Source organism: Epinephelus fuscoguttatus, linkage group LG4, assembly GCF_011397635.1.
Source record: "Epinephelus fuscoguttatus linkage group LG4, E.fuscoguttatus.final_Chr_v1".
NCBI classification, from domain to species: Eukaryota; Metazoa; Chordata; class Actinopteri; order Perciformes; family Serranidae; genus Epinephelus; species Epinephelus fuscoguttatus.
This window is the reverse complement of record NC_064755.1, coordinates 43429638-43452888: the sequence shown is the minus strand read 5'-3', so window position 1 is coordinate 43452888 and position 23251 is coordinate 43429638. Positions and strand designations below refer to the sequence as shown.

The 23251-nt window shown below is 42.1% G+C and overlaps 1 protein-coding gene across 1 annotated transcript in view; it reads right to left on the bottom strand.

The window, feature by feature from the left end:
- cftr (CF transmembrane conductance regulator) overlaps nucleotides 1–23251 on the bottom strand; it is a 65807-nt gene continuing 42556 nt past the window's right edge. Inside the window, exons 19-27 of the mRNA XM_049573027.1 lie at nucleotides 21034–21184; nucleotides 18056–18283; nucleotides 16050–16150; nucleotides 12692–12919; nucleotides 8897–9052; nucleotides 8524–8613; nucleotides 8213–8385; nucleotides 6546–6651; nucleotides 1–4786 (exon numbers count right to left, since the gene is read on the bottom strand). Of these exons, the coding sequence (XP_049428984.1) occupies nucleotides 4571–4786; nucleotides 6546–6651; nucleotides 8213–8385; nucleotides 8524–8613; nucleotides 8897–9052; nucleotides 12692–12919; nucleotides 16050–16150; nucleotides 18056–18283; nucleotides 21034–21184 (1449 nt within the window). The 3' untranslated portion in view covers nucleotides 1–4570. The remainder of the gene's footprint in view (nucleotides 4787–6545; nucleotides 6652–8212; nucleotides 8386–8523; nucleotides 8614–8896; nucleotides 9053–12691; nucleotides 12920–16049; nucleotides 16151–18055; nucleotides 18284–21033; nucleotides 21185–23251) is intronic.

Below are 23251 nucleotides of genomic sequence, written 5' to 3'. Positions count from 1 at the left end.
TAACGTTCTTAAAATCTTTAGTTTTACTGGAAATATAGTTGATTGAACAAATACATTTATACATTTTTTGGACATGTGCGTCCCTTCCTATGAGTAAGAAACAGCTCGGTTCTTAATTTACTCTGTAAAAAAAACATCTGTCGTCACAGTTCACATGTCGAGGCATTTCTCCATGGTACCTTAATTATCAGCATCACTGCTTTACAAAACTATCATACAGTAAGAAAGGAGCAACACTCTTCCCTCAACCGAAGAAAATAAAGTGATGTTAGAAGAGTCACAACAGTTTCCAGTTTCCAAGGGAAGAACAGATATAACTTGGAAAATGATAAAAAAGAAATGCTAAATGTTCGCATTGCGTTTGTACAGCAGCGGCTCTGAAAAAATATATTTCACTTTATTTCAAATAGAAAATGGATTTTTTTTTTTAATTACTGTCTTCTCTCTATAATTTATCAAGTAACAAAGGCTGGAAAATTAAAGTGAAAAGCGTAACTTGTTAAAAAAGGTCACAACTCTACGTATACACTTTGTTTTACGGAGGAATTGAAAAAAAAAGTTGCACAGCGTTTAATTATCAGACTGTTTCCTCGCTGTGAGCGCTGATGAGTACCTCAGGGTGTCTCTAAAGTGCATACCGATAGAAAAGTAAGAGTTTCTGAGTCACAACTCGTTAGTGTTAGCCGGCGGCGTCACTCTTCCTGTTGGTGTGTGTGTGTGTGTGTGTGTGTGTGTGTGTGTGTGTCTGACTAACCAAAGATACAAATGCAAATACTCAGATGATATTTCAACACATGGAGCCACTGTAGAAGTCTCACTCTCGGCTGCAGTTTGTCTAAATTCCGTTTTACAAAGCTCTGATCTCTTTTTATCCTGAAGGATTTACAGATTATTTTTCAAGCTGAACACGACGCATCATGTACACGTTTTTCTACTTTTGTTAGAAAAACCAAATGAGTTAAAAAAGGTGATTTGTCCATTGCAAAATTCATAATAGCAACTTTGATCATATACTTTATGCTTAACAACAGTGTGAATTTAATAAAGCTGCAGTCTGTAACTCTGGAGAAAGACTCTTTATTGTTGAGTCTCATTCACAGATTGTCAGATACCAGCCACCTTGGGTTGGTAGTTGGACCCAGAGTCCTGCACCTGGTCCTGGTCAGATAACCCGCAAAAAGATGTGTATAAATTCACGGATATGGACTACACATGGGTGGGAAGCAGGTAAGAACATAAATACATTTAATTTTTTTTCATAAAAAAGATGCGCAGTATATGTGTAATATTCTAACATCTAAATGACAAGCTGCAGTTCCTTTTATTTTGAAAGTCAGTGACCCCAGTATAACCTTTAACCCCGTGGTCTCATTGGTCACCGACGTGGAGGACTCCAGCCATGAAACTTTGCAGCCCGAGGATGAGGTGGCAGCCTACATGGAGTTCAAGACACCCAAGGAGGATCCTTTGGAGGTTTGATGGTGGTGGAAGGAGCATGCTAACATGTTTCCTAACCTGGCAGTGACTGAATGTTTTCACCATCCAGTCAAAGAGACGTCCAATTCAAGTACGGAGAACCAGCTTCATGTGAGGGACTGGAGATGGACTGGCTTTGACTTAGACATAATGACAGGTAACAGGTAGGTTCTGGTACTGAGCTGGTACCGGGTGTGGGGTTTCAAAAATGGAGCCGTGCAGGACTCAAGTTGACCTAAACCACCAAACCAAAGTGTCAGTATTTGACAATCTGTGAATGAGACTCAACGATCAACTCTCTTTCTCCAAAATCACATGCTGCACCTTTAAATACAGCTACAGTTAATGTCAACACCTGTGCTGTGTCAATCACTAGTTTGGAAACCAAAATAATAGTTCACAGTAAGTTTCCTTGTAAGAATAAAGCGCTGGGGAAGCTTTTGTCCTAAGAAACCTTTAAAATCAGTCTTTGTCTTCTTTATGCAGCACTTTGCATCGAGTACTTTGATGGGCTGTTAAACACCACAGGAAACAGTGATGTCACCGCTAAAATAAGACAACAAATTACTCTCTCTGTTGAGGCCACATATAAATAAAACTGACACAGTATAAACAGAATCAAATGTTTCCTAAGCCCTCGGCTGTTTGAGCAAGGCCTCAGACCAGGAGATTTTTTATGTGCAACATTATTAACTCCTGTCAGCTTCATAAAGCTGGTTGATTAGATGCATGTGACAGTTAACGCTGCGCTTCCTGACTGTTCCCTCGCTGTGATCACAGTTACTCTTTTCAATCGTACAGGAGAGAGAGCTGATCATAAGAGATACATACAGTGAGTCAGATTTCTACAGTGGCGGCCATTTTGTGTTCCGTCAGAGTTAAAATAATCTAAAGAGACTGAAGGCTCCAGTGAAAACCAGCTGGTTGCTCACTAACGTCTTCTCCTTTGTGTTTTTCTCAGAAAGTAAAAGTCCCTTCATCCAAACCAGTGGAGCTTTTATTTTTTTAAATCATGCTACAAAAATCTAATGCACTTCACGCTTTATCAAAGCAAAAACTTTTGGGCATCAGAAGAGAAACTTTTTGAGGATTATCTGAACTGAAGGAACTCTCACACAGTTTGTCCAGCGCCCCCAGAAAACACCTGACTGACTGAAACCTGCAAAGGCGCTTGAAATGTTTCAACAACAAAGTGTGCAGTTAGTTAGTCACACTGAAGCATAATTTTAGGACGTGTTAATATGTGCACATTACGTCTAACCACGCCGCTCTGGTCCCTGCCACATTGAAGGATCTTATTTTTCATGCTTGTTAAAGTAAAGTCTCCCATTTCAATGTCTCCCTGCAGCAAATACAGACACTGCCTTATTATTATTGTTCTAATTTAGAGACAGGTTTACAGCAAAAGCTTCAATTTGGAAACTTCTTTATGCTTCTGTCGCCTGATCCTTTAATTTCAATTCACCTGCATACCAATGTGTTTATGAATATCTTCTAAACTTGCAGTCATGTTGTTCGTGTTGGCCAACATGTGGTGTAACTGTTAAGTTTTGCACACTGTAATATGAAGTTACATTCTGAACTGCACACGCCTGACTCAAACTCATGCAACATTCAGCTCTAAGGTGCTTTCACACCTGTGGTTCAGTTCATTTGGTCGCACCAGAGGGAGAAAATGATCCATTGCTGCATTTTAGTTTTGGTTCATGTTCACACCGACTTTTTACAAACGAATGAAGTTCTACCGACTGACAGGTGACTGGTTGATTGGACAGTTTTGGTGTTTGTCATCCTGCATCATCAGGACCCACGCGAGGAAATCAAACAGACGTTCATGCAGCAGAACTTTAATGCTTCCAAAGTGTTTATATTTCTGTTCTTCGGTTTCACAAAGAGCTCACAGAGAAATAACTGACTGTAAGCATTATTAGGAGGCTGTTATTAGACTGCAAATCAATTGCATGTTCTGAATAATGACGAACAGAGACAGGATGAAAAGACGAAATGATTCGGGGCTTCATACTGTGGGATCACTGTCACGCTCTTTTACATGGACAGAACTGAGTCGGATACAATGATGGCAGTTTGAACAGCTTTTTAATCAGGGAAAATACCCTGTTGCCATGGTTACATGTATGCATTAGCATAAACAGTTTATGGGATATACGTGGCCTTTATCAGGATCAGTTATGAGATGGTGGACAGATTTCAGGATCAGCAAATGGCTGCTAAAATCCCACATCTGCTATCTGCAAACAAACCGCACCAGAGTCTGTTTGGAAGCGGACTGAGACCCACTTTTTTGAGCAGTCTCGGTTCAGTTGTTCGGTCTACACCAGGGTTTGATTGACAGCTTTCAGACTTGCCCAAACGGACCACACTAACAAATGGACCTGAGTTCGTTTTTATCAAACCAAACAGGTCAGGTGCACTCTAAGATCAACGCACAGGGCTGTTAGACAGATCAATAGATCTAATTCTGCTAAAGCGGGGAGGGCTCTGGGTCGCTGCCACTATGCACGCCGCCATCTTGTTTTTCAGCTGTTAGCATTCAAACAATTACAGACACATAACTTTTTATTACATGGGTGCAAAATGTCCTCCAACACTTACTATATTAGCTCCACACATCAGCCTCATCATGTGACAGTAAACAGCTGTGTGTGGCTTGATGCTCTTTGCTATGTTGTTACTGGACGTGTGCCGTCTGTGCTTGTGTCTCTACATGCTAATTTGCATGTGTGCAATATTCTGTATGTGCACAAGGGTTAAATTATTATACTGGTCAAAACTGGATGTTTTATTAAAAATCAAACTAGTCAGTTTTGTTTCATGACCTTTTTTTGCACATTTAATTTTTGATTTTAGTCCATTATGACTCAGTGTAAACTGAGTTCTCCTGATGAATAAAATGTTTCAGTGTCCCGTAGTTATTGAGATGCTTGTTCACTGGTAGTTTGAGGGAATAATGTCTGTTTACTGTTTATCACTTAGACCCACGATCACCAGTATCAAAACACTGGATCAAACTCTTGTGTGTTCTGAGTTAGGAGTGTGTATATCCGTGTGTGTGCGCGCGTGAGTGCCTGGCGGGTTAGAGGCGAGTGTCATGGATGTCATCCTCAGCTTCCTCCGGCAGAGACGAGATCTTGGCGGCCTGCGGCGGTGCCCTCTTGCTGGAGTTGAGGCGGTGAAGCGTGGGGAAGAGGCGGAGCCTGTCGGCGGGGCTCATGGCCTGTTTCAGGTGGCTCCTCTCATTCAGCAGCTTCTGGATGGAGTCGTAGCTCTTCATGGAGCTGCCCTCGATCATCTGCACAGACGGGAGGCAGGAGACGTGGGTTATGTCTGGGTTTCTAAACCTCTGATTTCTTGATAAAATATGTAAGATTTTTTTTTTAAAAGCTGACTGGTGGAGAACTCATTTTGTTAAAAAAAAAAAAAAAAAAAAGATTTTCCAGGCTTCATATAACAACTTCATAAATAAACATTAAACACACTGCGTCCTGGTCCAAGTGCCTTAAATATTATACACTAGAAGACTTCAAAAAAGACTAAATTCTGACAACTAAAGACAACGTGATTTTTAAGTCACACACTACAAGGCTTTGCAAAGACTGGAGATCTTGCAGGGTCACTATTTACAGACTACAGCTAGATTCATTTTGAGATTATTTCCCACCCTGCTCCTGGTGGAAAATATTACACCAAACTCCCTTTAAGAAATATGACATTTAAACAATTCTTTACTTGTCTGCAAAAACACCTAACTCTAGAAACACAAGATAAAAGGTGTAATATGTCGACAGTATGCTTGTCAGTTCTGCATCAGTATAATCCATGAAAATAAACTGTATTGATACAAACTTAACATTTGGGATTTTGTCGCCTTGACTCCCAACCAGCCTGTTGGTTAGCTATGTTATCTTAGTGGGAGGAGACAGTGGGAATGAGACGAGAGCTGTTTCAAAAATTAAGATATCTCACTAAAATAAGAGCTGGTTGTTGAATCAGACACAAATTAAACGCAGACTCTTGTTCACTCCACAACTCCACCAGTTTCTCCTCCTTTTCCAGAACTAAGACTTGTTCACGTTCTTGAACCTCCCCAGACTCCCCTCCATGTTTACCGTCTACCTGATTAACTGCTTCCTGTTTGGTGCTGGACAGAGCACAGCTATTGGTTGTTGGCAATGTTCACATCATTAAACTTCACTATTTGCATGAGCCAGAACTAAAAACTTACGGTAATGCAAGACGTGTTTGATTTTATCTGAACGTCAAGATGAGATTAAGCTCGGACTCCTTTTTCTGACCTCCTTTCACCAAACCATCGAGGTCATGGGAATGTGCACCGACTGAGGTAAAACTCTTGTGATTTTATGACGACATTAAAAATTTGTCTGCAACAGTGAAACTGCTTAAAAAGTAGTAGTACAGTTGGCTGCCTCAGGAAAATGAAACAGCAGAACTTTCTGTTGAATGTTAAACGTCTTTCGGGAAAGAAAAACAGCTGGAAATTCAAAGTCTGGCTTTTTTTTTGACAGTTAAGAGTGACGGGAAACACATGCAAACACAGAGGGGTAAACTAGTGGTTCTGTCTATCTGTCTGTCTATCATACAAACAATGTTCTTAATGCAGGTGACTGCTCCTCACTGTGTAGAGACATTGAGTTCACCTCCCTCATGTTTCTGTCACGCCAGCTGCTTGTTCCAACACAAACCTCCATCACCAACATGCCAACAAACACACCTTTGCAGACCCGCACACCCACATCCCACTAAAGGTAATGGAATTTTATATCTTATCACTTCATAACAGGCAGAGGGATAGTTTGGATCTTTTTCCAAACTGGGGTCATGTCGGCCGACATCTTCTAAAGGTAATAAATACACTGACTGTGGTTAAGTACCTCATATAACCCCACTTCAAAAGATCTGAACTATCCCTTTAAATTAAGTTTCGTAAGCTTCTATAAACACCTGAGCATTAAATGTTGATAAAATTGTCTCAGCACAAACTGTTAGACTTTGACAGAGACCTAAATATAACAAAAAAAAAAACACCTTACCAGGAATGACTGACACTCGAGCAGCGGCTCCACTCTGTGTTCTGATAGGATGACGGTGCAGCCAGAGAACGCCTGCTTCAGCGTCTTCCTCAGGACCTGTAACGTTCTGCTCACACACAAACACAAACACACACACCCTCATCATCATCATCATCATCTTTAAAGGCTGCTAACACACATTAGCTTAGCATTTTGTTCCCACTGAGGCCGACATGAAAGAACAGGCGGCGTTGGCCTCAGGTTAAACTTGATTGCTCATTGCTAGGCTTCATTTACCATTATAACTCCCCGACACACACATATGGTCACACACACACACACACACACACACACACACACACACACACACACACACACACAGTCACATACAGTAGGTCAGGATTTCTGTAAGCACTCTAGATTGTCACCATATGCAGTGACAGGAACACCACACATGTTGGATTTGGGTGACTTCCACTCCCATTAACACACACACACACACACACACACACACACACACACACACAGCTGCGTTAAAGTGCACATTCAGAGGGAGCTTTCCTCTCAGAGAAATATTTATTAAAGCTTCTAAAGTGTCGACAAAAGTAAAAAAGACAAATATCAAAGAGAGTGCAGGAACACAGGCCGACAGGATGACATCACAGTGTGTTTAAAGTTCACCACCCTCAGCGTGCCCTGAATCTGACGCTGCTGGTGACATGAAATAGATCTACAGTTTCTACAGAGGCCTCGTCTATCTGAGTCACATCTTAATGTCTAAATGGTAAATGAAAATGTGTGAATGTGTTAAACTAAGACTCTGATCAAAGCTGTTCAGTGGCAGAGGGACATTTTCAATTCATTGTATAGTGGTGGAGGACGTACTCTGATCCTTTTACTTCAGTGGTTTTATTTTTTAATTATTCAGTATCCAGCCAGGCAGTGTCATGCAGTGCTTCTCAATCTATTTTCAAAAATAAAACTCCTTTCAGGTATTTTTTTCATTGACTACAAAAACTTCCTCGTCACCTTCAAAGCCCTCCACGACCCGCCCCCACCTATCTTTCTGACCTCTCCAGGAGTACACTCCCTCCTGCTATCTGCGCTCTTCCTCTGCTGGTCTCCTTACCGTCCTCACCTCACACCTCAGCACCATGGGTGCCAGGGCTTTCAGCTGCACCGCCCCCAGCCTCTCAAACTCCCTACTTCACAAATCTGACAGTCTGATGGAGTAACATCCTTCGAATCCCTTCCCCTGATTTTATCACAGCAACATTATGTGTGTGCCCAATTCACGTCTCTTGTTCTGTAAGTTATTTGTGCTCTGTGAGGTGAACTTGATTGTTTTGAAAGGCGCCTTTTGAATAAAATGTAAATGTTTTATTATTTTGTGTGGCACAAGAATTTCCTTGGCGATAAACAAAGTTCTATTGAATTGAATAGAAGTTTAAAGTAGTATAAAATAATGAAGTACAAGTACCTCCAAACTACTTTAGTGCGGTACTTGAGTTCAGGTTTTTTCTTATGCTCTATCACAAATTGTTAAGAATAAACTCTAAACTCAAAATAAAGATTCAAAACTGCATTACATTGAAAGGTGCAGACACACACACACACACACACACACACACACACACACACACACACACACACACACACAGATTAGAGTGTTGGGGTGTAATACTGACATGGGGTCGAGGTAGGCGGAGGGTTCGTCCAGCAGCAGGATGCGGGCCTTGCTGAGGATGGAGCGGGCGAGACACAGCAGCTGTTTGTGTCCGTTGCACAAGACGTTGCCTCCGTCCTCCAGCTGAAAGTCCAGCTTGTCTGGAAACTGCTCGATCACTGACTTCAAACCCACCTGACGACACACGCAACACATTTTTCATTTAACCAAGCATTCAACCAAAATGACTACATGCGATTACCCTGATAACCAAAACACAGAATTAGACAGAGTTATAAGCTCAGCAGGGGAAAAGAGAAATCAGAGCCTCACCTCCTCAGCGACCCTCCACAGCTCTTCGTCACTGTAACGTCCATGAGGGTCCAAGTTCATCCGGAAGGTGCCGGTCAGAATAAAGACTCTCTGTTCAAAACAAAAAACAAAGCAAAATGGTCGGCATTCAAAATGTTATACTCAACTACAGGAACACTGAGTAGTGGTGCTATAAAAAAAAAACATCTCAATTTTACAACTTTCAGTTTTACTACAAAGAACTCTTTACATGACACTAAACTGTTTCACACGTAACTCTCTAAAGGTGAATTCTGCACAATCGCCAGTTTTGAGTTGAGTTGCTCAACAGTATCTGAATTCCAACCAGCAGCCTTTGAATGCCACGTGTCTTGTTGAAAAGCAGTAGACGTACCTGCGGCACCACCCCGAAGGCCTTCCTCCATGTCTGCAGGGACACGGAGCTCCAGGAGACGCCGTCGATGGAGATTTCTCCGTCAGTGGAGGCGAGACGCAGCAGAGCGGAGAGCAGGGTGCTCTTCCCTGAACCGGTTCGACCCAGCAGACCCACCTACACACACACACACACACACACACACACGCGCGCGCATAGAGAACAGAAACATTTAATCTGATAAATATTTAAACTCATTTCTCGCTTTTCGGTTCATTAAAAGGTTTAATGAAGTCATTTAGCATTCTCAGTTAGATTCAGGCACACAAGGACACCAGATACAAACCTCACTATGGTGCATACGTAGTTCTGTATCTTGTGTCCTTGTACAAAGCGTACCTATAGAACACTGTATACAGTACAAACACACACACTGTGTACAGTATGCTGTACATATGGATATGAGTGAAGTAATGACTAATGACACTGTGAAATGAATCGCTGCCTTGAGGTGTCTCCGGGTCTAAAAGCTCTCCATCCTTTCTTCTGCAGCCTCTTGGCAACAATTAGCCCATTTATCAGAAGGCCATAGAGCAGCTAATGGGACGAGGCTAAAGTGCTGACACTTACTGAGCTCAGCTGTCCTCCAGGATTCATTATAAGGAGCTCAAACTGACTATAATTACTGCCAGGAGCAGAGAGAGACACAGAGAGCGGTCAAATATTACTTTTTTTTCTCTATTTTCCACTGAAAGCTATTTGGTCAACGCTGACTTCCTCCTCCGCCCTAATTAAATACCATAAGGTATTCAGATAGGAGGGATGAATTACAGATATGAGTGTGTTCATGAGAGAAAGAAGAAGAACTTAAGCATTTGTCACCGATGTTATTGCTGCTCTTTGTGCTGCCCTCAGTTATTTTATTTTATTTCGATCACTTTATAATCTTTTTTTTTTATAATTTGGACAGTTCCCTCAGGGTCATGCACATTTGTCTGTATTTGTTTGTACAGTGCTTTGGCCCCAGAGAGGATCGACATTACTGGCATGTATATCTATAGGTGGGTTGCTGTGTTGGGATTTGGTATGTTGTGGTTGAGTGTCACCTTCTTGTTGTGTAGTGGAAGTTCTGATGGATCACCAGAGACCATGATGGAAATAAGTCTTGGGCTTTATCGTGTCATCCTTGACAATATGCCTGTGTTTTTTATTTTGTTTCTTTCCGCTATATTTCAATTTTTCTCAAATAAACTAATCTTAAGATATTTCAGTCAGGACCACTTTAGCCAAAGAAAATTTCACTTCCATTTGCAGTATTAAATTTGGCGGTACGGCTCTGATCTGTGGCCTCTCTGCCCTTCCATGCACCTACGTGGAAAGCCTGAGGCAAAGAGAGCAAACCTCCCTGCCCTTCCATGTGCCTACATGGAAAGCCTTAAGGCTATAAAATATTAGAAAATGGTGAGAATTATCAATTAGTGTTTCCTTGAGCCCAAGATCACGTCCTCAAATGTCTTGTTTTTCCCACAACCCAAATATATTCAATTTACTGTCACAGAGGAGGAAAGAAACCAGAAAATATTCACATGTAAGAGCTGGATTTAGAGAATACTGAGGTGTTTTTTTTTAATTGCTCCAACTGATTAATCCATTATCAAATAAGTTGGCAATTAAGTTAATAGTTGATAACTCATTAATTCATCGTTGCAGCTCTATTAGCTAGTTGATAACTTTTGGTGCTCACAGTGGATTCATTAGGCCTGGGTTAAGATAATTGATTCATCTGATTCAAATCGATCTGCATTTCAGTGACCAGATATCAATTCAGAAAATCCAAGATCGATTTTTTTTTTGTTTGTTTGTTTGTTTTAAGATTATTTTTTGGGCTTTTTGCCTTTAATTGACAGGACAGTGTGACATGGGGAATCAAACCTGCGACCGCTGCAGCGAGGCATCGCCTCTGTACATGGGACGCCGGCACTATCCACTACTCTACCAACGTCCCCAAGATCGATTTTTTAATATGCGCTTTCTTGCACAGATGTGTGGAGCTTTAACCCCGTTAATCTTGTGTAGTAAATGGGCAGCGTCGCTAAATTATCAACGACTGTAGTATTGAGAAGCTCCGAAGTTACCGGCTCTTTGATCTGTGGCTGTTTTGGTGTCAGTTATTATTGTGCAGCAGCCTCTCCTCCTGCTGGCTGTGCATCGGGGCTGCTGCGCCACTTTGATGCACACACAAACACGTAGCAGAGATGCCGCAGTGGAGACAGAGAAGAGACGACAGCTACGCTTGTTACTGTAAATGCAATAAAACCTCCTTGAGGAAAAAGTCCATACCTTATTAATACATCTGTTAAGCTACATGGAAACATGTAGAAAAGTGATATTTCAATCAAAAGCAAACCGTTACTAATAAGCTCAAACAACAACTGAATAATCCTTTTTTTTTTAAAACAAAAACAGAGGCTGACTGCGTCTGGAAATGACACTGACGACAATGAGCACGGTGAGACTGAAACTAAACAGCAAAGTTGCAGCCAGAAATCCAAAATGATGAGGTGGAAGTTGCTGAATCATTTAATGGAGCAAACGTTTGTCACAACAAGCGACTCCTTCCATATACCCACAGTCAGTTGATCTAGTGAAAAATACGGATTAAAGCAGCTTCAAACAAATAATAACAGGGCTCGAAATTGCGACCTCATCTGTGCGACCTCAAAATATAATTGGGAGCACTGGTGCGAGAGTAAATAACTCTTCTGGTGCGACAATTCCCCCCCGAGTCGAATGTCTCATTCACAAGTCCCCCCCCAAGTTAGTAGGTTACATTGATAAAGTTCCCAGGCTTCTCTCTACCTCGTGAGCCGACACTGACCAATCAAACATGAGCTAGACCTTTGATGCTGATTTTAGATTGGTTATTAAACTCAAATCACTCCGCGACCGCGGCACTTCTGTCACTCAGAACTAACCAGAAGCCGAAGCTAATTCATGCCAGAGAGAAGAGAAAATGAAGAGGACGCTGAAAGACTTTTTTAATGGCTATTGTTTCTCCGCTAGTTGCTCTCATGGAGGAGCAGGTCAGGGAAGCGACCAACCTGGAAATCACAGCCAGGCAACTCGGAGTCCACAGTGAGGAGGAAATCCGCAGAGCCGGCAACACTCTTTCCCAGACATCATCACAGCCCATCTCCGCTGCACACTGCACTTGCTTGCTGGTCTGTTTACAGTGGCGTTGTGCTAGCCTACGTCACACGTTTCGTTTACTCTGATTGGTTTTCCGTCTTCCTAACTGCGTGAAGGGGCACTTTGAGTGCTTTACATTTTGATGATACTGATGATGACAGTCATCATCAGTGTCATCATCATCTAAGGTTTCTCTTTCATGCAGTGGCGTTCAGTGCTTCAGTGGTGTTTTTCTAAAAATGTCTTCAACTGAAAAGTTAATGATAATTGTACTATACACATACAATGTAATGTATACAATGTAATGTCGACTTTTTGTTGCAATAAAAAAAATCGATTACACTGTTGGTGCTTCTTACATTACGATGGGTGCTCCCAAACTTCTCCTAACTTTTTGAAGTTAGGAGCACCAGTGCTGCCATGTAAAAAAGTTGACAGCATCCTGCTGGCTGGTATGTCACCTTGCTGTGACCTTGCTGTGACTCTTTAATTGCAGTGGCCCCTCTCAGACTAATCAGTGCTTTGATGTTTTACAATTCAATAAGGCCGAGCGAACATGCATCACTCTGCCAAGTTTCATTAAAGTCCCGTCACACACACTCGTCACCCATCACTCAGGAGACTTACGCTCTGCCCTCCATCCACAGAGAAGGAGATGTCGCTGAGGACGGAGCGACCAGCCTCCGTGTATTTGACAGTGAGGCCCCGGACGTCCATCTGGCCACGGTTGGGCCAGCAGTCCTTGGCGTGCGGGTTGTCGATGATGAGGTCGGAGCCTCCTTTACCAGATTTCCCTGGCAGTGGCTCCTCTGGTGGCATGTCAATGAACTTGAACACCCGATCCACCGAACGCATCTGAGAGGCAGAGAAAGAAGGAGCGTGAGGAGAGCTGCTGGAAGTGTAAATACAGTTTATCTATGTTCTTTGTTGAGTTGTTAAGGCAGACATTTCCAAAACATTTTCTAAGCCTGTCTGGTAACCAGCCACAATATGGCTCCTATATATTTTCCTGTATTTCCTATTTATTTTCTAACCATAGTCCACCACTGCTCCTGCGTTTGGTGGAATCAATCACAATTTAATTATTGTGATTAAGAAAAAGTAAATATATTCAAATATTTTTTGTTTATGTTTTCCAATAAATTAAGCTGAAGAAACCACTTCAAAACGATTGGAATTTCTAAAATATACATCCATATAAAGCTGACACAGGACTGTTTCTTGTTTGCTTATCACCAAAGTTGATATATTGGAGATTTTCTTACTCAAGCAATGTTTCAGGAACAGCAAACTAAACGTACTTGAGCTTGATTTCAGTAGATACACACCTCAGCGAGGATGTTAATCAGAGGGAGTCACTGTAATGAGATTTTTTTTTTACATTACAATATCAGTCACGCTGTGAAGAACACTGCCAGCTCCCCCAAACACACCAGCACCATCGTGTGAGGGTGTTGGTGTGTGTACTGAACAAAACGTCCTGTGCTGTGATAAGCTCTGTCAGCTCCACTAACCAAAACGTGAGGAGAAAACCGCCGCTGGACGGCAACAAACTGGTTCAAAGGTGTTTCACATGGTCTTTATAAATAACACTAACTGCTGAGGTACCTGCAGGTCAGACTGTTCTTCCTCTGAACAAGGAGCAGTCAGGTCACATCAAATGTTGTTACACAGAGGAAAGGATTGTCCTCCAAACCTTTGTGTCTTCCGTGGTTTCAGATCTGCTGCAGACCGCCCACAAATGTAAGATCTCTAAATCACAGTTGTTCCAGAAGAATGGCTCTGTGACTAAAAGCAGAACGTCTGAGTTGTGTCTCAGTACATTATCTGTATTTGGCAGATCCTGGTCTGAAGGGACTGATAATAAGTGCATTCAAACTTCATACAAACAAAAGCTGGATGTCATCAGTAACTGGAAGTGCATCCGCCCCAAACAACTTTAAAAGCAAGTTCAGTGCCAAAGAACCAACGTTCAGACTTTTTAAAAATGTTTTGTGACTACACTGTGGTGTCATCTTGTTTACTGTGTGATTCAGGTGATCGTTAAAGGGTGACCTGAGGGGGTTCCCAGGTTATTAATGTTTGGGTGCAGGTGGTAGCTCTGGCTGGCTTTCCGCTCTGCTGTTGCTGTAACTTCACTGCCCTACCTTTGGTTATGTTGGCTTAGTTCTGTCCTTTGCTCCGAAGCACCTCTAAAACACCTGCTCATACACGAGGAGGGATCCTGAGACTGCACTGTACTACAAGACTGTACTACAATGCAGTCTGCAGTCAGCTTATTTTTTGTTCCCACAGTGAAAAGTTGTGGATGGTACCAACAGAAGCGTTCCTCAGCGTCCCCATGTTTGGTCCCCCCTCTGTTGGGGTACCTAGCACACAGATCTGGTACTAAAAGGTGGAGCTAGAAACCCTGCAGTCTGATTGGTCAGTGGAGGACGGTCACTCTGGTTTTATGTAACCTCTGTTCATACATCAGTAAACTACAACTATAAAATGAAAGAGAAAAATATAACTTCATTCACTGGGCCGACTGCCGGCAACTTTTAAGGTGGAACGTTAACTTGTAATGTTACTCAATGCATGAGTTGATGACATGAATCCATCAGCACACCTTAAATTTCACTGTGACAACTTTGACCATCACTTTAGTTTTTATATGACACACACTTTTAGTAATGACTTTAAAAATACAGATTCATTTGGAGTGGACTATGTGAAGGTCATATATTCTAATCCTCACTTCCTGTGGGCTACAGCAACACTAAACCCCTGAGCTTGCCTGAGAAGGACTAAATGCACAAAGCTGCTATTTTTAAATATCCCATGGAGAGAGACTCTCACTGCAGCCTGTTCTATTTTGTTGTGAAAATGTGGGCGTGCAGCCTCGTTCTGTGGACGATAAACCAGGTGCAGACTTCCATCTGTGTCACCGCTGATGAGGAAATACAGCGAGTGCTGGACGGAGCAGTGAGTGACAACAACCCCGCCCACATTTACACTGTCTGAACACACCGAGGATCTAGGTACCATGTCTGAAGGGTTACTGCTGGTTCCAAAGGGACTGGACTGAAAGGGTTCGGAGGAAATGAGGCTATAGCGTACCTGCCGCCACCCCTCCCACATGTGAACATGACTTTAATTTTTTTCCCCACTATTTGAAATTGGTAAAATCTTATTTTATTGTAGAGCTGTGTGCAGTTCACTGCTTCGCTCAGTGCCTCCTCTCCCCGCTGTTGTTCTCTCTTTCTGTTTATCGTGAGGTTACTACTGCGGTAACGTGACCTCTGTGTCTAACCTATGTAACGTTAACAGCAGCAACAGGAAGATGGCGGATTTTTCTTGTTAACTTTCAGTTGGTTTAACAGACAAACTGAAGCCTGGTTGTTCAGTAAATGAATTTCAAATTACACTTGTGTTCCACTGTCAATGGCATTTACTATGCCATATATAAATTATATATCATTTTTTGCAAGTACTCGAGAACTCTATAACCATCTACTGCGAGTACTCAAATATGTAATTTAATTAATATGCCCATCCCTAATGCTAAGAGCTTGCAAGGGCTGTTGAGATGTAGCCAATAAAGGTGGGTTTTCAGTCTGCAGCGAAGGACGAAGTGATGAAGTGACTCGTTCTGCCACTTTAGGGTCAGAACTGAGGAGAGCTTGAACCAGGATGAGTGACCACAGGATCCTCAGGTCTGTGCGTGCATGCAAACTTCAGCAGGAAGTTGGTGTGATAAAGGGTGAAGCAGCGCGGTGGGGGAAAACTTTTGGAAGGTTGAACAACAGATGGGAAGAAACAAAAACGAACCCGTACGTGTTCAGCAAAACTTCTGTAGTGTGTGTTCAGGTAACGCTTGACACACTCTTGACTGGCCATTGGTTGTGTGGTATTTCAATGCAAGTCAGGTCTTAGTATGATACAAACGATGGGCGGTGTGTGTGTGTGTGTGTGTGTGTGTGTGTGTGTGTGAACCACATACCAGTCCATCCACAGTGATGCTGGTGATGACAGCCCATTGGAAAGTCCCCAGAATAAGCATGGCCAGGGCCACGATGATGCCAATCTCCCCTGGTTTGTCCTCTGTGGAGTGCACACACACACACACACACACACACACACACACACACACACACACACACAAGAACACACACAGAGTCATCAAAATCGTCCAATCAAAGCTGCCCTCTCTGATGTCAGGGTAGGCACTCAGGTACTTTGGCTCTTGCTCTATTGGAAATAATGAGCTGTGAAATGACCCTTTAATCTGCTCTCAACATAAACACAGGCTATGACGCAACAACATGTGTTTGCATGTGTGTGTGTGTGCACTTGTGTTTCCCATTCATTTAATTTAACATACACAAGCGCTTCCTTTTGTACATGACATTTTATCCGTCGGCATTCCGACACTTTTGATCAGTTTTCACAGACCAACTGTTTGTTATGATCCTGATATCTGAGTCTGCACACTGTGGCACACAGATAAGACCGAGGCTTCTTCACTCGATAGGCCTGGTGGAAATAATAAGGTGTTAACTAACCCGCTAACTTACTGGAATTTCAAGATGTTCCCTCCTCCTTCTGATATTTATGTGTACAAAGTGCTGCTGTTTGTCTCCTAGGATAGTTCGGATTTTTTGAGGTGGGCTTGTATGAGGTACTTATCCACGGTCAGTCTGTGCGTGTACATAAAATCAGAGAAAATTATTTATTGTGTCAGTCCGACTAAAACTGGACTTTTAAAATCCATGTTAACATGTTGGTCCAACTTCAAGAAATTAAATTTAGTACGATTTCAGTCAGACTAACACACCCAGATAATGGGATTAAAAGTTGAATTCCTCCTGCACGTATACAGTTAATCAGCCCAAACTGGCCGAGGCGCTCTGAGCATGCTCCACAGTTTCCGCCCCGGGCTTTGACCCTCAAGTCCAATAGCATTAAATGTGTAAGAGAAGAAGAAGCCGGTAACAACATGGAGAAATCTACATCCAGAGCCATGACTTTTTGGACGGACCAAATGTACAGAGCTGTAAAGTTGTCCACCATGGTAGCAGTTAGCAGCTAGCTAACCGTAGCTAACTTGTTTGTCCATTGTTTGGTCTGTGACGTAATAGGTCAACAGGAAAAAGGTCCAACACTAACAAGCTGAAAGGGGGCATATCTCCACCTATCGTAGAGGAGTCGCACATACTTGGCTCAATAAATGGATTCCCCTCCCGTGCTTGTATACTGGGACAAGGACAGTAGTCCAAAAAAAAAAAAGGCCTTGTCGAGCTGTAACTGCAGCAAGGTGAGAGGTTAAACCACTGGAGGTCAGCAAAGACAAGACTGTACCCTAACTGGATCTTATCAGCCTGTGAAATGCCTGTTACCTGTGGTAATAACTCTCATAGAAAGATAGATATGGGTCACTAGGGGCCTGCTACATCTATTGGTAGGTTCAGAAGGCTGTTATCAGCACATTCAATAGCCATTGCCAGTTTGCCAGGTTTCACTTTCCCAAGGTCTAGGTACCAAATGACATGGTTAGGTCTGGAAAAATTTCATGGTTGGGCATTGGTATTGGTTTCACATGGAACTCAAACCTCCGTCTCCTACATTAAAGTCGCGGGAGTCATAAGCCTTCTCCCAGTCCACAAAGCACATAGGGAAAGCCCCTTCTCGCAGAAAGTTTAATTTCATGGCCGTATAACAGCCTTCTCAACCTAACAGACAGTGTGGTGGGCATCTACTAACCTATATCTATGATGCATTACACTGCTGAGAATGGCCATCTGAAAGCAGGCAAGTCAAATTTAGGGGTTATTCAGTCTTTAAAGGAAGGATTATGAAATCCATTATAGGCTGAGAAAAGTCCTCAATTCCTCAGACTTCCTTCAAAACTTATTGTGTAAACCAAGAAAATACAGTGGTCAAGTCTGTTTATCCCTTCCTGAAATCTATCCTCGATCTGTACAAGCAACCCTTCATCTCGTCACTCACGGTTGGTTCCCACGGCGATGAAGGCAGCGGCGGTGAAGAACAGGACGAAGATCATGTCACAGCGGAAGAGGAACCAACGCAGCGTGCACAAGTAGTGGAACCAGGCGGCTGTGTGAGTATTGAGCGCTTTATGGAAGAGCATCTCGAAGTAGGTCTGACGCCCAAATGCCCGAATCGTCCACAAACCCTTCAATGAAATGATGAGGTGGGAGAAGATGGGGCTGCGAGCTGCAGGAGAGGAGAAGAGGAGACAACTGGTTTTAACTACATACAGTTTAAAAGTTTATTGTTTTTTAAGCTGCTTATCAAATATTCACTCAGTTGGTCTGATCAATAAAGCAACTGGAGTGAAGTGAGGAAGAATGAGTGAGTAAAACTGGCTCGGATTAAAGCTAATAGACAGAAGAATTAAGAAGATTTTAATCTGATGCGACTGCAGGCTAACCAGTGTCAGACGGAAACAAAGGACAGTAGACCAAACAAATAGAAAATGTTACCACCTGTCGTGAACACTAGATGCGTTCACTAGATCCTACTGACGCAAGGATCAATCTTAAAAATCACAATGTAGTATCGAGAGTATATTTTGGCATCGATCCGCCCACCCCTAATCCCGGTACATGTAGGCAATGCCTACAAGAGAACTCGGCTTTCTGGGTCAATATAGCACACACTGAGGAAATATTGCTTCAACTGATGACATTTACCATCAGCACTGATCAGACATCCACATAAGAAAGTGTTCAATGGTGAGAAGAAGTTGCTTTTGAAGAAACATAAAAATCAGCGTAGGGCTCAGTGAGCAGAGAAGATGACTATAAACTGTCAGGGTAGAAAACCTCTGAGTGACTAACACACATAACATTTCCACAGTGTCTTGTCTGACATGCTACACGAGAGCGACACCAGGATGGGGTTGGAGGAAATCCCAGCTCGGCTCATCTCTCTGACCCCGACGTGCTCTCAGCGGCTCCGGAAAAGACCTCGCCGTCATCACCGAAACGAACATTCACTGACAGAATCGAGAGCAGAGCAAGGAAGTCCAAAACACACACAGTCCAGTGACCTGTTTTTTTTATCCTCTGGCTGTACAGAGCTGCACCGCCCTGCTGGCTGCCAAACCTCTTAACTTTTAGATCATTGTTCTGTGCTCTGATCTATGTCATCGTACAGTATTGTAAATCTTTATATTATGTAGTTATTGCAGTTATGTACTGAGGTCTCACTCACAGGAACAAGAACGAAGAACAGTTTTCATTGGGTATTCTTTCATCTAAAATGAACAGTCGCCATGTAAACTGTTGACATCGTGCTCTCTGGGTTATTCAAAGTGACAGAGACTGTTTCTAGAAACAAAGTTGTTGCTATTGATTTTCTTATTTAATATAATTTCTAAAGGCACTACAAATACGATAAACGAGTTTCCATCTGTCCATTTTAAAGGGTTTGAGGCAGAGATGAATATCTCCAAATCTTAACCAATAAAATACGACTACTCTATCTGCTTGGTTGATTACTACCAAAGGTTAGTCAGAAAGTGTGCTTTCCTCACTGCTGACATCTTTTTGGGGGGTGAATTATGGAAGGATGACACATTCACTTGAAAAAAAAACTGCTGCTTGGTATTAGGAATTAACAAAAGCAGATGTTGTTAACATACTGTAGAAACTACTCGTAATTCAGAGACAATAACTTGGTTAATTTAGAACTAGAATTCCGCCCTGCAGTTGTATGCCTCTGCGCACCAGTCAAAGTCATGCTGACCTTTGACCACAAAATTCTAATCAATTATTCTTCAGTCCAAATGGACGTTTGTGTAAAAGTTAAAGAAATTCCCTTGAGGTGTTCTTGAGATATCGCTTTCGCAAGAATTAGAAAGAATGACAAAGATTCAAGGTCATACTGACCTTGACCTTTGACCACCAAAAACTAATCAGTTCATCATTGAATACAAGTGGACATTTGTGCCAAATTTGAAGAAATTCTCTTGAGAAGTTCTTGAGATGTCGTGATCACAAGGATGGGACGGTGCACGTACAGGCAACCCCAAAGCGTAATGCCTTCAGCCACGAAAAATGGTCAGTGCAGCTTCCACGTCACCTTTCTCATCATTTCCAAAACATCACTAAACTTAGCTTTTCTGCAACACACCAATTATGACAAGACTCTCACTTTGGGAGAAGGTCTAGTAGTTACAGAGACTGTCCTGCAAACGTACACCCACATGCATAAACAACTGTCTCATGTGTAAAAGCTTTTAGCAATGTGTTCATTCTTTTCACATGGAGACCAACTTCTGTTAAAACTGGAGGATAACGGTTATTTTATTCGTCCTGCCTCACTTCCTTTCACTGTCCCTGCCCCTCGGAGGCAGCCCGTCCATCCTCTCCTTTAACCCTTCCTCTGTCGTGTTTTTGTTCTTCAGCCCACCAGCCCTGCTGCCAGTTATGATGACTGTAGCGTCTGACTCCCCGAGTCTCACTTCCTCTGTTGGCTCTATTGGTTTTCCTGTCATGCTCTCACTTTTGCTCTTCCCTAATATTTGCCATTTCATCACTGCGTTCTTGTCGATCTCTTCTCTGCCTGTTTTTATCCTTCCTAACCCTCACTCTCATGATGATGTCAAATCAAAGAGAAATACAAACCTTTGTATCTTCAGGGGTAAATTCTCTCAGAGGTAAGCATTCAGAACGCATTTTTAAGCAACAGAAGAAGATGACCTAATCCATGTTTGGAAAAAACTTGCTACATTTAATTAAATGTTTTAATCCAGCCAGTCTTTAAATTCTGTTTCGATTCACTTTGTGCAAATGAATATTTTTCTTTAGTATGAGAAGGTCAGTCTCCTTCCTCTACTCTCCGCCTGATGTGTCCTTCTTGGTACTTGTTATATCTCTTATCAAAGACCAAATGGAGTCACTGCACTTTTCTTATAACAACGTAATGTCTCACACTCAAATTTCCTCCCCCACCCTCACCTTCAGCCTCCAGTTGCTTGAGCTGCTGTCCAGTTCGTAAAAAGTACTTTCTGAGGATAACGAAGAGGAAAGCCAACGGGATGGCAGCGATGAAGATGTAAGGTCGCATGATGGACACAGTGAAGATGGCACCCGTAACAATCAACGTGAGCTGGTGTTAGAGGGGAAAAAAGAGAAAAATGATCAGACCTATGGCGGTCAGTCTGTCAAACAAGGTAGCACAGATCTTGCATTGCCTATTTCTGCCTCACACGTCTGCAGAAACACATCTCAGTATACTGTTTAGCTGTAAATGAAGAAGTTTGGGATCTGGTCGCCATGTTTAAAACAATCGAGCCAAAACAAGGCACCTGCTGGACGGAGAATATGTTCTCATTTTACAACTGCACAGTCACTGAAATATGTTTCTGAAAACATCTGAGGTGAGAAATCAACAATGCAGCAACAGCATATTGATTCATATTTGATCAGCTCTGCCCAGTTTGAGTTAGTCAGTCAGTTAACAAGCAGTGACTGACATGACAGACAGCTGCGTTAGAACCAACACTGCTTCATGCATGAATCGCTGAATGACTTGCAGCCTAAATCTAGAGGGCACTTTCATTGTGTTCAATTCAATTTTCATTTTGACTCTTTTAATTCCTTACATCCACCGAAGCATGTGCAATATCTCATTTTCTTTGTCCCCAGAATTTTCAAAGAAGTTGGACCAAGGTCGTTCCAGCGCAAAGCTCCATCTGACTGGAATTAACTTTCTCTTTTCTTGAGGTCTGTTACCTCATCAGGACTTCTTCATAATAATATTTCAAAACAACTTGTTCATATTTTTAAAATGTCGTACTGAAAACCAGAGGTGGAAAGTAACTAATTACATTTACTCACGTTACTGTAATTGAGTAGTTTTTTTAAGTAATTTGTAATTTTTTCAGTAGTTTTTGAAATCTGTAATTTTACTTTTACTTAAGTAAATTTTGACTGAAGTATTGTACTTTGCTACATTTGAAATCACATCGCCAAATAATATAACTGTCGTTTCTAAAGAGCTAAGACAAAAAAAACTAAAAATAAATCAGCAGCGGTCATATTTCAGCAGTGGAGCACCACTGCTGCTAGTTGCACATGGGGGAAACACTGTTGCTCAATGGATTTGTTTTGTTTTGGAATACTCAGTATTCTTCCAAATTAGGTTAGTGTATCTTAATATTCAGAATTTCGCTTCCACAAGCTCTCTCTTTCTTGACCATCTTTGCATCCCTGAGAATAATGCCCAACAACGTTGCTCAAAAAGTTGCTCTGTGTATCATCAGTCTAACAGTTGTGTTGGTGATTCAAAATGAATGAGGGCTGCACAATATTAGACAAAACTGACAATGCGACAACGATTTTGTATACTGCGATATATATTACAATATACAGTCTATTGCAATAACTTGAATAGCTCTAGTTGGAAAGAAGTCATCATTTGGGATTTGGAAAGGCTGTATTTGCATGAAATATACATTTTACAATCAAACTGTCCTGGAAATTGAGAACTTCACAACCTAAAGTATTAACCAGCAAAATAATATGGCATATTGCCTTTTAAGATGAACTTATACTGCGAGTCTCACAGTGTGACTATTGCACAAGGACGCATGGCGATGCTCTAATGATATTGTGCAGCCCTAAATTTAATTGAATTCTATGGTTCATCATAGAAAAATAACCACTTTTTGGATTGGATTTATGACCCCTGGACCATTTTTGCACTGCATAGGAGTGACCCCCATCAAGTTGTTGGAAGTAATTAACGGCCGGGCTCCACCGGCTGCAAACGTAAGCGTCACGTCAACGTAGCGTCGCGGCGCATTCATTTGGGCTCCACTGACTGCGTACGGAAGCGACACATAGAGAAGCCAGCGGGGTTGTTTAACCTTTGCTGCGCCAAGAGGCTGCATGGAATGTTAAAGCATTTTCCACCTAAGTTATAACATATATTTGAGTTATCTACAAGTTTACTGTACTGTTCGTCATCTACTCGCTTTCAAATGTCCGCCACGGACATTTACACAATGTCACGGATAAACATGGGCAAATGCATGAAAAAAAATCATCACATATCACCACTGATAATGGTTTATTCATTTAAAACCACATTGTGCTCGTTTAGCACACTATTTCATGTAGTTTTTATCTGCTGGAGGGTCGCGTAGGGGAGCGGAGCACGACAAAAATAGAA